At 39.2% G+C, this 12,255-nt stretch overlaps 1 protein-coding gene across 2 annotated transcripts in view; it reads right to left on the reverse strand.

Moving 5' to 3' along the window:
• Window positions 1-12,255, reverse strand: part of ALG12 (homolog of asparagine-linked glycosylation 12) — a 342,508-nt gene that overhangs the window by 47,690 nt on the left and 282,563 nt on the right. For both annotated transcript variants that reach the window (XM_089828760.1, XM_089828761.1), the window contains 2 exons: window positions 6,969-7,068; window positions 6,681-6,746 (listed from right to left, as the gene is read on the reverse strand). In XM_089828760.1, the coding sequence (XP_089684886.1) occupies window positions 6,681-6,746; window positions 6,969-7,068 (166 nt within the window). The remainder of the gene's footprint in view (window positions 1-6,680; window positions 6,747-6,968; window positions 7,069-12,255) is intronic.

Below are 12,255 nucleotides of genomic sequence, written 5' to 3' on the forward strand. Positions count from 1 at the left end.
TATCCAGTGTCAATTTGATTGCCCCATTGTCGCCTACTTCCCTCACTTTGTAAGGTCCGAGCCACTTCAACTTAAACTTGCCTAACTTTATTTCATTTTTTCCATTGTATTTCACTACCAATTGCCTTGGTGTGAAAATTTCAAGTGTTTGTCATGCCATGCTTTGCGTCTCTAGTAAGCGACCTTCGTGGCCCACTGAGTCATCAATCTTCATTTGTCTAACTTATTCAATTTGTACAATCTCTCCCCGAGGCTTTCCATATTACCAAGTCTATTCTCAATTGCTATCCGGAGGCTCAAAACCATAAACTTTGCCAACACTATCGCTTCTTGCCTGAACATTAATTGAAATAGCGTCTGTCCAGTTGTCACCTTGTAAGTTGTGTAGTATGCCCATAGTGTTGAGGACAACTTTTCTTCCTAGTTGGCTTGCTCTACCTCGCATGACCTATATATCACTAACACCAGGATCTTGTCCGTTGCCTCTGCCTAGCTGTTGGCTTGTGGGTAGTACGAACTTGACAAGGAATGAAAATTTTTAAACTCGGTTGTGAGAAGTTGGATGACATGGTTGATGAAGTGACCTGCCCTGTCACTGGTCAGTTGGATAGGGATGCCATAATGTGTGATGATCTGCTCATAAATAAACTTAGTTGTACTTATCATTGAGTTATCTAGCAATGCTTGTGCTTCTAGCCACTTGGTCAAGTACTCCATTGCTACCACAACATATCGACACCTCTGATCTCTACTTGCCTTTAGAGGTCCCATGAAGTCCAAGCCCCAACGCTCAAACAATACCTATGCTTGTGAGGGGTTGTGCAGCATGAAATCTCATTTCAAGGGTTTGCTTGCTTAGTGACGAGTGTCATAACTAACCACCTATTCCTTGGCATCATTGTACAATGTCAGCCACCATAGCCCTGCTAGGAGGACTTTCCATGTTGTGTTAGGTACCATATGTCCCCCTGTCGGACCTTTACGGGATTCCCACAAGACACTATTTACTTCCTCCTACATCATAGACCTTGTCAACACTTGGTACGGGCCCATTTTATATTAGAGTCCATTGAGCAATTGAAACTTTTTGCTTCTCAATACTAGTTTTTGTCGCTCTCTTGGCAACATCTCCCTCAAGAACTATGAAGTTGATAGATATTCGCCAATACTTTTGTACCACTCCGGAAGGATGGCAATGCGAAATAGATGTGCATTGGGGAAGTCATCATTGATTCCTTCTGGTGGCTCTTTTGACTTGATCCTAGAAAGTTGGTCTATGATGACGTGGCTCTTCCCTGGCCACACAACAATGGTGAAGGTAAATTCTTGGAGTACTAGCAACCATATGCTCACCTTCCTCTATATGATAGGTTTATTCATAGGTACATTAGGGCCTAGTGGTCCACATAAAACGTAAATGGCATTGCCTTCAGATAGTGTCTAAATTATTGCACCGCATACATTATTCCTAGAGCTTCCTGCTCCATCGTTCTATAGTTTCTCTCTGCTCTTGACAAGAGTCTACTGGCAAAATAGATATTATGGTCCAAGTCGTGAGCACCTATTTGTGCCAGAGTTGCACCAATTGCAAAGTTAGAAGTGTTCACATGCACGTGGAATTCCTTATCCCAATTAGGATAAGCTAGGATTGGTGCTACCAATAGTTTGGTCTTCAATTCGCAAAAAGAAGTCTCTTGCTCCGTACTCCAAACATAGGGTTCCCCTTTTCATGTGAGCCTATTGAGGAGAATGGAAACTTGAGCGAAATTCTTTATGAATTCCCTGTAATAGTCAATGTACCCTAGGAAGGATATAACTGTTGACATCAGTGAGGGCCTCCATCTTGACTATCACACGTACCTTGCCTGGATTGATCTTTAATCCTATCTTACACAATGTGCCCCAAAAGTTTCCCTAAGGGACCATGAATCTGCACTTATTTGAGTTGAGTGCTAACCTAGCCCATCAAAACTTTTCCATACACTCTCCTAGTGTTGACAAGTGTGTCCTGCTTGCTGAAAATAGACCAATCATCTAGAAACTCTTAGAAGTTCCCCACAAAGATTTTATCAAAAATGTGGAGAATTATTCTTTGGAAGGTTGCCGACACATTGCATAGACCAAAGGGCATCTGGTTATATGCATAGACTCCATCCTCTACCACAAACATGGTTTTTAACTTATCTTCATCTGCAATTGATATCTAGTTATAGCAAGAGCAATTGTCCATGAATGATAGGGAAGGGATCCTTTATAGTGACGAGATTCAGGCATCAGAAGTCGACACAAATTTGATCTGGTTTGCCTCCTTTTTTAACGATATTACAATGGGTGATACCCATTCACTTGTCTGAAACCTAAAGATAATGCCTGCCTCAAGCATGTGTTGGATTTCTTCATCGACCTTGGCTGCATAATTTTTGTTCATTTTGTATGGTTGTTTCTATACAGGTACGACTCCAAGTACTAGAGGTATGCGGTGTACGCACAACTTTGGTGGCACACCCTTAAGGTCCTTAGAAGTCCAGGCAAACACGTCCTTATATTCCATGAATATTTGAATGCTGCCACTTTTAACATAGGATCCCAATCGTCCGCAACCAATATGTTACATGGGTTTTCTTCATTCCCGAGGTTAGTAACTCGTAAGGGTGGTTCTTCATACTTGATTGGCCCTTCGGCATCAAAAAAGTGTGCAAGGCTTTAATTTACACAGGCTTCCACTTCTCTGTATTCCTTGTACTCTGGTGGAAACATGTCCTTCTATACACTTTTTTCTATTTCCTCCACTCCCAACATGTAACTATGGAGAAGCTCATAGTCCTCCATCTGCTAGTGGAAGAATCCGTTCATCGAGCTTACATCATCCTCCAAACATTCTTCCAATTCCAGCATACCTTTGTCGTTGGTCCATTCAGTTTCTCTCTTTATCTATTCCACCAAGCTCTCCGTCAGACTCGGTCTTTGAAGATGAGGCAATCTCCTCGTTCACCATCTAGGTATGGAGGTCGATGACGAACTTCCTTGTGCACTTTCCATAGAGAGGGTATCTTTCTTCCAATTATGGTTTACCCTTGCTGTCACAAGCCACCCCTTACCGAGAATGGCATCATACCCCTTCTTCAGTGGGATCACAATGAAGTCCAACACAAACAATTGCATTTTGACGATGACTAGTTGAGCCATCACCGTCTCGAGGGATTTTATACCCTGTTGGTTTGCACCCAATAAGTTGAAGGTGGCGAGCCACAGGGCCGATTTCCCAAGCTTCTCCCATCTCTCCTCTGGAAGGATATTTACCCGTGACCCACTGTCGACTATGGTACCCATGAGAATTATTCCTAGGATGCCCATTTCAACAACAGTCAGGTGCCAGCCATTGTTTACCGCCAGTAACATGGGGTCCATTGCCAACCCTCCCAAGATGCATGTTTGATGTGCGGTGTTGGTTTGAGAAGTGGTTCTTGGCTGTGCGGTACAGGTATTCAATAGTGTTGTCTTCAATTGAGACAGAGCCTGGAGGAGTTCTTGTATTTTGACTAGCACCTCCGTTTGTAACATCTGCCGCAGTATGTTGTTTTTGGCCTCTCTCTGCCTGGAGGTACTTGCTGCCACATGTGTATCCTTCCTTTCCTTCATGGCCTTCTCTATTTCTTCCTTTGCCTCTCGTATCCTCTGCTTCTCTGTATAGGGATTAGGATACACTGCTTGTTTTGCCTGGTTTCGAGTGACAACAAGTACCTTCTCTTCTTTGATAGTAAGTTTATGTCGAGTTTCAGATTGTCGGCATCTGGATGGTCTTCTAGGCCACACCATCGAAACAACTTTTGTGGTGTGTTGCTCTTTGTGTAGTCTCGATGAAGTGGCCCCATTGGCTACACGTTTGACATTGAGTCATTCACTCTCCCTTCGAATCATATTATATCTGGCTTTTGTTTTCATTACCTTCTCCTCCTCCATGTTGGTTGTTTCGAAACCCACTAGATCATGCATTATTATTTGTTCGTTGGTTAGGGTTGACTACCCCAGAGGTAGACGGTTGCTCCTAGGTAAAAAGCACCTGTTGGCTTCTCGTCTTCATATTGTATGGGAATTCCTTAGTGGAATGACCCATTACTTGGTAGATGTCGCAAAATGCTTTCTTTAGGCATGACCCCTTTGTGTGGCCGCTCTCCTTGCACTCCATGCACCACATCTCTCCTTCATCACTTCGTTCTATGCTCCCCTTCATCATTTTAAACTCAATCATCCTTTCCATGTCTTTCTGGAGGGCTTGCACCTTTTTGGATTCCTCCTCACTGTTGCTCTTGTCCAATGATTCATCACTTTCAGATGAGGATTTACTTTTCTTCTTCTTCTTTGATGTCTTATCCTCACTTTCTAGATTCATGGCCCTATCGTAAGTGTCTACATATGACATAGGCAACACTATTTTCATATTCTTTCTTAGGGACGCATTTAATCCCTCAATGAAACATCTTTTCTTTAATTCATCGTCTGACTGAGTTAACATCCTTCCTAGCAATTCCTTCAGCCTTTGATTATAGGCTTTTACAATTTCTACCTTCCCTTGCTTCGAGCATTATATCTCTGCCACTACTTCATTGTCATCCCGAAGCAGTCTAAATTCCACTTGAAATTCCTTCCTCAGATCGTTCCATGAACTTATCTTTGCCTTGTCCATGTTGGAGTACCAATCCACCGCAACTCCTTGAAGGGTCACTGCGAATTGCTAGACCCACTCATCTTTATTTGTTACTCCGTTTGTTGTCCAAATAGTTTCACATATACGACAATGTCTCATGGGATCCTCCTTCCCATTGCCAATTAACTTTGGCAATTTCTTTTTTGAGACATGTTTCCTTTGGTTTGTCGTGAACTAGAACTAGTTGGTTGTGTTCCCAAACTAGTAGGGTTGGATCTCGGTGGGTTGCCTTGACCACCGTTCAGTGTCCCTCGGATACTCCTTGCTGCCTCGACATCCTTCGACTTCTCTCGCTCTTCTCCCTCTTCCTTTCGGGTTTCTCCCACTTCACTCCTATCTCGGGTTTCTTTTGTCCGCGATGTGTGACAAAGGTTTATGAATTGTTCTCACGTTTACTTGATGAAATTTGGCCTTTGTTGTGTCTCCTCAAGCAACTCTTAGCTACTTGCCGATATTTTGGCCAACCGTAGTGTTCCCCTTCATTTATTGTAACTCTCATGGCATCCCCGTGGTCACCCTCCCTGAAACCTTTGTGGTTTGCTTCGGACAACCCTTCAACTGGTTTTCCCTCGGTGAGTTGCCTTAACCCTCTGTCTCTGTTTGACTTGTTGTGTGAGAATTAAAGCTTGGTGTGTGGCTTGTAGGGCATCTGTTTGATACTTATTTCTATCTTTATTTAATAAGTTGGGCATCGATTCAAACAAAACATCATAATTAAGCAAAACACTTTTTATTAATATATTTCTTCGTACAACATGGGTTGACTATGCAACTGTGTGATTTCAGATTTAGTCCTTTTATTCTTATTTCCCAAGGCTTAAAGCTCATGGGTTGGTCCTTCATTGGGTCCCATCATGTCCTACCTCCTCCTGACGCTTATTCTCAGCAAAATTCCGCAGAATCTGCTAGCAGCGTTGTTCCCGCTCAATCTCCTTCTTTGCTTCCTTTGAGCGAGGGATGCTTGTGCCAACAGATGAGGTAGTTGGTCCAACAGTCTATCTGTAGTGGGGCTTACGTTCAATGCGTCCCACACGGTATCTTCGGTGACTTCTTGTCTTGCCTCCCTTCGTACAAATGTTTCAATAGCAGCCCGAAACAGAATGTGGAATTTTGTGGTCAGAGCATGTTCTGCTTCGAAAAGCTGTCACTCCTTCATTGGTTGTGATATTGTCATGAACACGTATTCCCATCTATCTGTCATATTCTATTCCCTTTGTTGCTCCCTAGATTCAATTGGCAATGACGCCAAATGTTTACCGTTACAGGTAAACTGGTTTAGTGCATACTATGAAAGTAATGAAAGCATAACGCAAAAATAAGATAACATAATGTTTCAGAAAACCTTACTGCTCATTTCATTGATATTCTTTCAAGTACATCATATGAAAATGCTCTCCAGAATTATGATATCTATTCCCGTTTAGGAGAACATACATATAGTATCCAAAGTGTCACGACTCAACCATCACCTTCTAACTTCCTTTGGCAACTGACACTTCTTAACACAATCAATTATTAACTATTTTGACTATTCCCAAAAGACTATACAAATATTACCAACAACACTTGAGAGTGGCAACCAACTTCATACGATCAATTAAGATGTCAGCAAATACCCAATACTACCAAACATAAAAATAGGCATTGCACGCTGACCAAAAGTATGTTATTCATTTCATTCCATGTTACATTCTCTTCAAAAAAGCTATATTTATAATGCTTAAGTTTACAATTTGTTATACTGTTATTTCTTTCACAACTTGTGCCTTCAAGCATTGAGGATAAATATGAGTATAATTCTGTTCTGTAATCTAGACTAGAACCTTAATATGTACTTTGAATATCCACTAAGAAATTGGCTAATAATGGTTCTCATGCAAGCATAAAATCAATCAACAGTAGCAAGTTCATCTCAACTATGAAAGTCACAGTCAAGCTAAAGGACATAAGATGAGGTTAGGTAAAGTGAGCTTACGTGATGAGATATGTAAAATTTCTACCAATAATTTCTTCAAAAGAAAGATCCTCTTCCTTCGAATATCTGCAGTTATCCAAAATAATTGATACAATAAGCACTATCCATCTATAAGAGAAAAGCTGATGATAGCAGGGGAAAAATAAAGGAGGAATTATCAATATTGCTAGCTGTTCATCATTATTACATACACTTTAAAGTCACAGATTATACACAAAATATGTAACAACTTCATTAACAAATTGCATGCTAATCAGAAATACATGCCAGTAAGAAAGCATTGCATACCTCCAAGGAAATTCCTTCTCACAGAACCGAGAAATTCCATTCATTGCCGCATATGCATCAATGTGAACCAAACGGGTATATGATGCATTATGGTGGATATCTGTACAGGAAAATGCTGACATGAGCAACATACTAATTTCAGACACAGATAGAATGTATCAGCATGATTTAGCAAAAATGTAGCTTAAAATTCATCCAATAAGACTGAAAGTGATATGAAAGGACAATTGAATTACGTAATTTTTTGAGTAATTCTTTCCCATAAGGTGTTTGCATTCCTATGATATCTGGAGTCTAAGATGTTTATATTGCTGTTTGAAATTTGAAGTTTGAAGTTGTATACCTAGCATCCCACACACTCCACCACAAGACATTACAAAATATTTACAATATCACCGAGAAATGTCAGTTGACTTCGTGTTCATGGGCAAAGGTCAGAAATTGCCTACTTTGCAAATTCTACTCCAGGTATTGCACTCATTTTGGTATCCATGCCTGTAGCACGTTTAGGTTTCACTTTAGCCATTTCCTCAGCCTTTCTCCTTGTGGTTCAAATGCTAAACAACTATTTTTTTTGTTTCTAATAGTCTTATTTTGTTTTCCTAAGCCGATCTCCACTTGTAAGCTAATGCAATTGCAGTCCGTGCCACTGTCGATACGTAGTAGCTTCGGTCAGATATAAGGATGATTGCTTGTATTGATTATATATGTTTATGTATGTCAGTTCATTATACACAGTTCTTGTGCTCAATAAGAATGATCATTTCATATACCCTGGAGACAAAGAAATCATTACTCTATATATCACAGTAAGTACACTGAAATCTGAATTTCCAGATTATATTATTCTCTTGGTACAGATTGAGTAATGATCTGGTATACATGCATAGAATTGACCAAGCTATGATCGAGCATACTTTATATTGGATCATAATTTGGATCGAGCAACTGATCCATTCATTTTCTATGCAGATCAATGATTTGCAATAATAAAATTGGTTAATACTAACTAATCTGGGTTATGACTATGTTTGTTTGTTTAAATGTAGAGCCATGCCATGAACAGACATGGCTCCACATTGCGGAGACATGTCCTTTCATGACATGTCTCTCAGAGACAATACTTATACTAATATCAAATGGCCAAGAGACTGATATAGAAATCAATTAATATTCTCTCCTTGGAAGTTCGGCAATTCCAGTTGCATATTTAAAGCGTATTCAAATACAACAATGAAAATCTCTCTAAACTTTATATGGTATCAGAGCATTAAGTTTAGAAATCTAAGTCATCAAACAAAGATTTGGTTTGGATAAAAGGAGAAGAAAGTGACAGTAAATTCATAGAGGGAGGAGATACATCTATATCAGCAACAAGAGGAATCTGAGAACAAAATTCCTCTCTTCTATTCAAACATTGATGACTGCAGTAGATGATTGCAATTAAGTGTTGAAATTTAAAAGAATGAATAGTATTCCACAAATGGATGATATTTGTGGAGTCACTGTTATTGCTTATAATTCTGTTTGAATGTAATCTTTCTTTCTTCTCTGATGGACTGTAGTCGTATCCCATCGAGGACCTTGTATACCACAAGTATGTGATGGAATGAGTTTTCTGCTGACCGCATAAAACATACAGAATTTCCTTCTGAATGAGCAGATTGCTTCTAAAAGGGGCCAACTCAGACTTTGCTTAGCTGGAGGAGAATTCAGCATCATTGTAGAGCATTCAGTCCCCAAGCAGTTTTGTGACTATTTTCTTCTTACATGTGTCGAGTAGAATCTATTGGAAGGATAGAACATGAAAGGAATTGAGACCTGCAGCCTATATTGATTGCAGGTGGTTATAACATCTTCCACTCAGAGTTTTTTGTGGGACAAAACATTGTTATGTGGGTGATGTGTTGGTGGTTCCTCTTCCCACTGTGTTTCTGGACGTTGGGTTTTTAGAATGCCAGGGTGGGAATGGCCCTCATTTCTTTCACAGGTCGCATGAGCTTCTTTAACTGGTGCCGGGCTGAGGAAGTTCTTCAGGCGGCATCCTTTGTGTGCCCAGATTGGTGGTGATTCAATGTGTGCTTAAAGAGTAGCAAACATATACCCTTCACTACAAAATCAAGGAGATGCCAAGACCACTGCGTACTAGTTCTGTGAGCAAACTATGTTGAGCATACCGATTCAGCGTAAGAAGCTAAGTCTCCAGGTGCGACTGGTAAACAAATTATTCAAGTAGCATATTGAGTGGTGGCAAAAATCTGAAATGCAAGTTATATCTTAGTACTGAATACAGATGAATTGGATCCTTCACATAATGCTCTAAAGGGTGGCCTGAAGAAGTTTGAGATTTGACTTCACATTAACTACAAAACTTTGATAGTGGTGAACTTGTTGGAAGTGAGAAATGAAGTGTTTTGTTTCAAGCTGTTTGTGTGATCTACATTTTTATCTGAATTCTTACAAGATAAAACTCTGGAAAATGTCTGTTACTTCTTTTGCTGTGATTTGGGAACTAAGAAAAGAAGAATGGTAACTTAGATGTGAATCTATTAAAGAAAATTATTTTCTATGATTGGATATCTTTCTATGACAATAGGGAGCAGCTAGAGGATCTGATTAAATTGACCTTCGAGGATAGATGGATACTTAAATGCTTACATTCATGTGACTAAGTTGATGGCTGAAACATTTTCTAAGAAGAAGAAAATAACATTACATAAGAAGCAACCTTGAACGAGGAGGTCAGGAGGTTGACGAATGTAGCTAGAGCTTTAGAAGGAAGCCAAATTAACATGAATGCCCGATGTAGCCAAATCAGGGGATAAATCCACGGTTAATTATATTCACTCATGTTACTAGGAAATCAGACAAGTACATGTGTATGGAAAGTTGCTCTTGTGAACAATGTGGTATTTATTAAAACTAATAAATGTGCCTAATGATGAGTCCCTTGGAACAAGATATTTTCCATGATTGGAGTATGTGAATAGGACATGCCTTCGTTACAGAGGAAGCAACTTAAGGATCTACATTTGTTGGCATCCAATGATATTGATTCAGAGGGAGTAAACCATGACAAAATGGTTTCTCTAAGTTTCAGTTGAGGTACATTATCACAGAAAACAAACGGTTGACATTCTCACTAAACCTCATGTTGGAGAGAAGTTTTGTGTACTAATGAGGACAAGCTTGATATGTTGCGGAATGAAGCCTTAGCTGGAAAAAAAGGAACTTCAGCATCAGTGATCTATTGTTTGTATCCTTGCATATTTCTTCTTTGAGAAGAGAAGTTTGAGGTGAAAGTCATTGTTTTCACCCTATGGATTTAGTCATAATGGATCCATCCTCTGGTATGGTTCATGGTGGATGTCATGTGCATGATGCCATGACATCAGTAAGTGAGAGAATCCATGATGACTTTGTCTAAACTCTTTTGTCATATGCATGATTCTATGACTCTATGGGCCCCCTATGTACATTACTAAAAAGTCACGATCTTTTGATTATGTACACTTGTATTCAACATTGTAAAGTGACGACTTTACAATGTTCACTATCATGACGAATATCATGTTGACTTGATATTCATGGAAATGTGTTGATAGTTAATATCTCTTGGTCTTATTGATAGATATCATGCTGACTTGATATCGGTTGTGTATCAATATGTTCTTTATGAGATAATCACGGTGGATATTATGTGACATAATATCCATGGACATGCCATGATGAGTTATGGTAGACATCATGCGACGTGATGGCAGTGCACATACCATAACTAGGATATAAGAATATCATGTTGACTTAATGTTCAATATACTCTTTGATATCATGAGTGAGGTGATATCTACATCTGTCTTACTTGGTATCTCTTGAGCATTTTGATGGATATCACGAGACATGATTCCTATTGTAGATCATTATGTTCTTTATGAGATAGTCAACGTAAGACGCCATGATATGTTATGGTAGACATCATGTGACGTGATGTCAATGCACATACCATAACTAGGATATAAGAATGTCATGTGACTTGATGTTCTCTATATTTCTTAATACCACGAGTTAGATGATATTTAAATTGAGTTATACTTAGTTGTCTTCCCTAGCTAAGAGGGAGTGTTGATACATAGTAGCTTCGGTTAGATATAAGGATGATCGCTTGTATTGATTATATGTGTATGTATGTCAGTTCATTATACACAGTTCTTGTGCTCAATAAGAATGATCATATCATATACCCTGGAGACAAAGAAATCATTCTTGTATTAAATCAAAACTCTATATATCACAGAAAGTATACTGAAATCTGAATTTGCAGATTATATTATTCTCTTGGTACAGATCGAGTAATTATCTGATATACATGCGTAGAATTGACCAAGCTATGATCGAGCATACTTACATTGGATCATAATTTGGATCGAGCAACTGACCCATTCACTTTCTATGCAAATCAATGATTTGCAATAATAAAATTGAATTCTCATGAGAGATGGATTCATGTTGAATCGCTACTCATGAAACATGGGTCAATGAGTTTGACTCAAAAATCACACAGTTAAATCCTGATAGCAATATCACAATTTGACTTGCTATGGAAATTATCTCCTACTTATCAATTGATGAGCTTAAGGGGCTTTCTAATGAATGGTTCATAAGGCACAACACTTGGTGAAGGTTTCGCAAATGGGGTCGCAAGCTTTGGGTTTAACCATGGAGGAAACTCTGTAGTTAAGCGCACTCAGGCTGGAGTAGTACTGGGATGGGTGACCTTTCAGGAAGTCTCGGTGCTTCACCCCTGTGAGTATCAGCTAGATCCAATGAGTGCTAAGTGTTCCATTTATTCTCACATGAGATGGATTCATGTTGAATCACTACTCATGAAACATGGGTCAATGAGTTTGACTCTAAAAATCACACAGTTAAATCCTGATAGCAATATCACAATTTGACTTGCTGTTCAAATTATCTCCTACTTATCATAATAAAATTGGTTAAGTACTAACTAATCTGGGTTATGACTAAGTTTGTTTGTTTAAATGAAGAGCCATGCCATGAACAGAAATGGCTCCACATTGTGGAGACATGTCGTTTCATGACATGTCTCTTAGGGACAATACTTATACCAATATCAAATGGCCAAGAGATATATAGAAATCAATTAATATTCTCTCTTTGGAAGTTTGGCAATTCCAGTTGCATATTTGAAGTGTATTCAAATACAACAATGACAATCTATCTAAACTTTACAGCCACCCCCTAATTTTGACAAACTCAACCCTCT

This window comes from Cupressus sempervirens, chromosome 5 (genome assembly GCF_028749045.1).
Source record: "Cupressus sempervirens isolate cs-2001-9-10 chromosome 5, ASM2874904v1, whole genome shotgun sequence".
Taxonomy (NCBI): domain Eukaryota; kingdom Viridiplantae; phylum Streptophyta; class Pinopsida; order Cupressales; family Cupressaceae; genus Cupressus; species Cupressus sempervirens.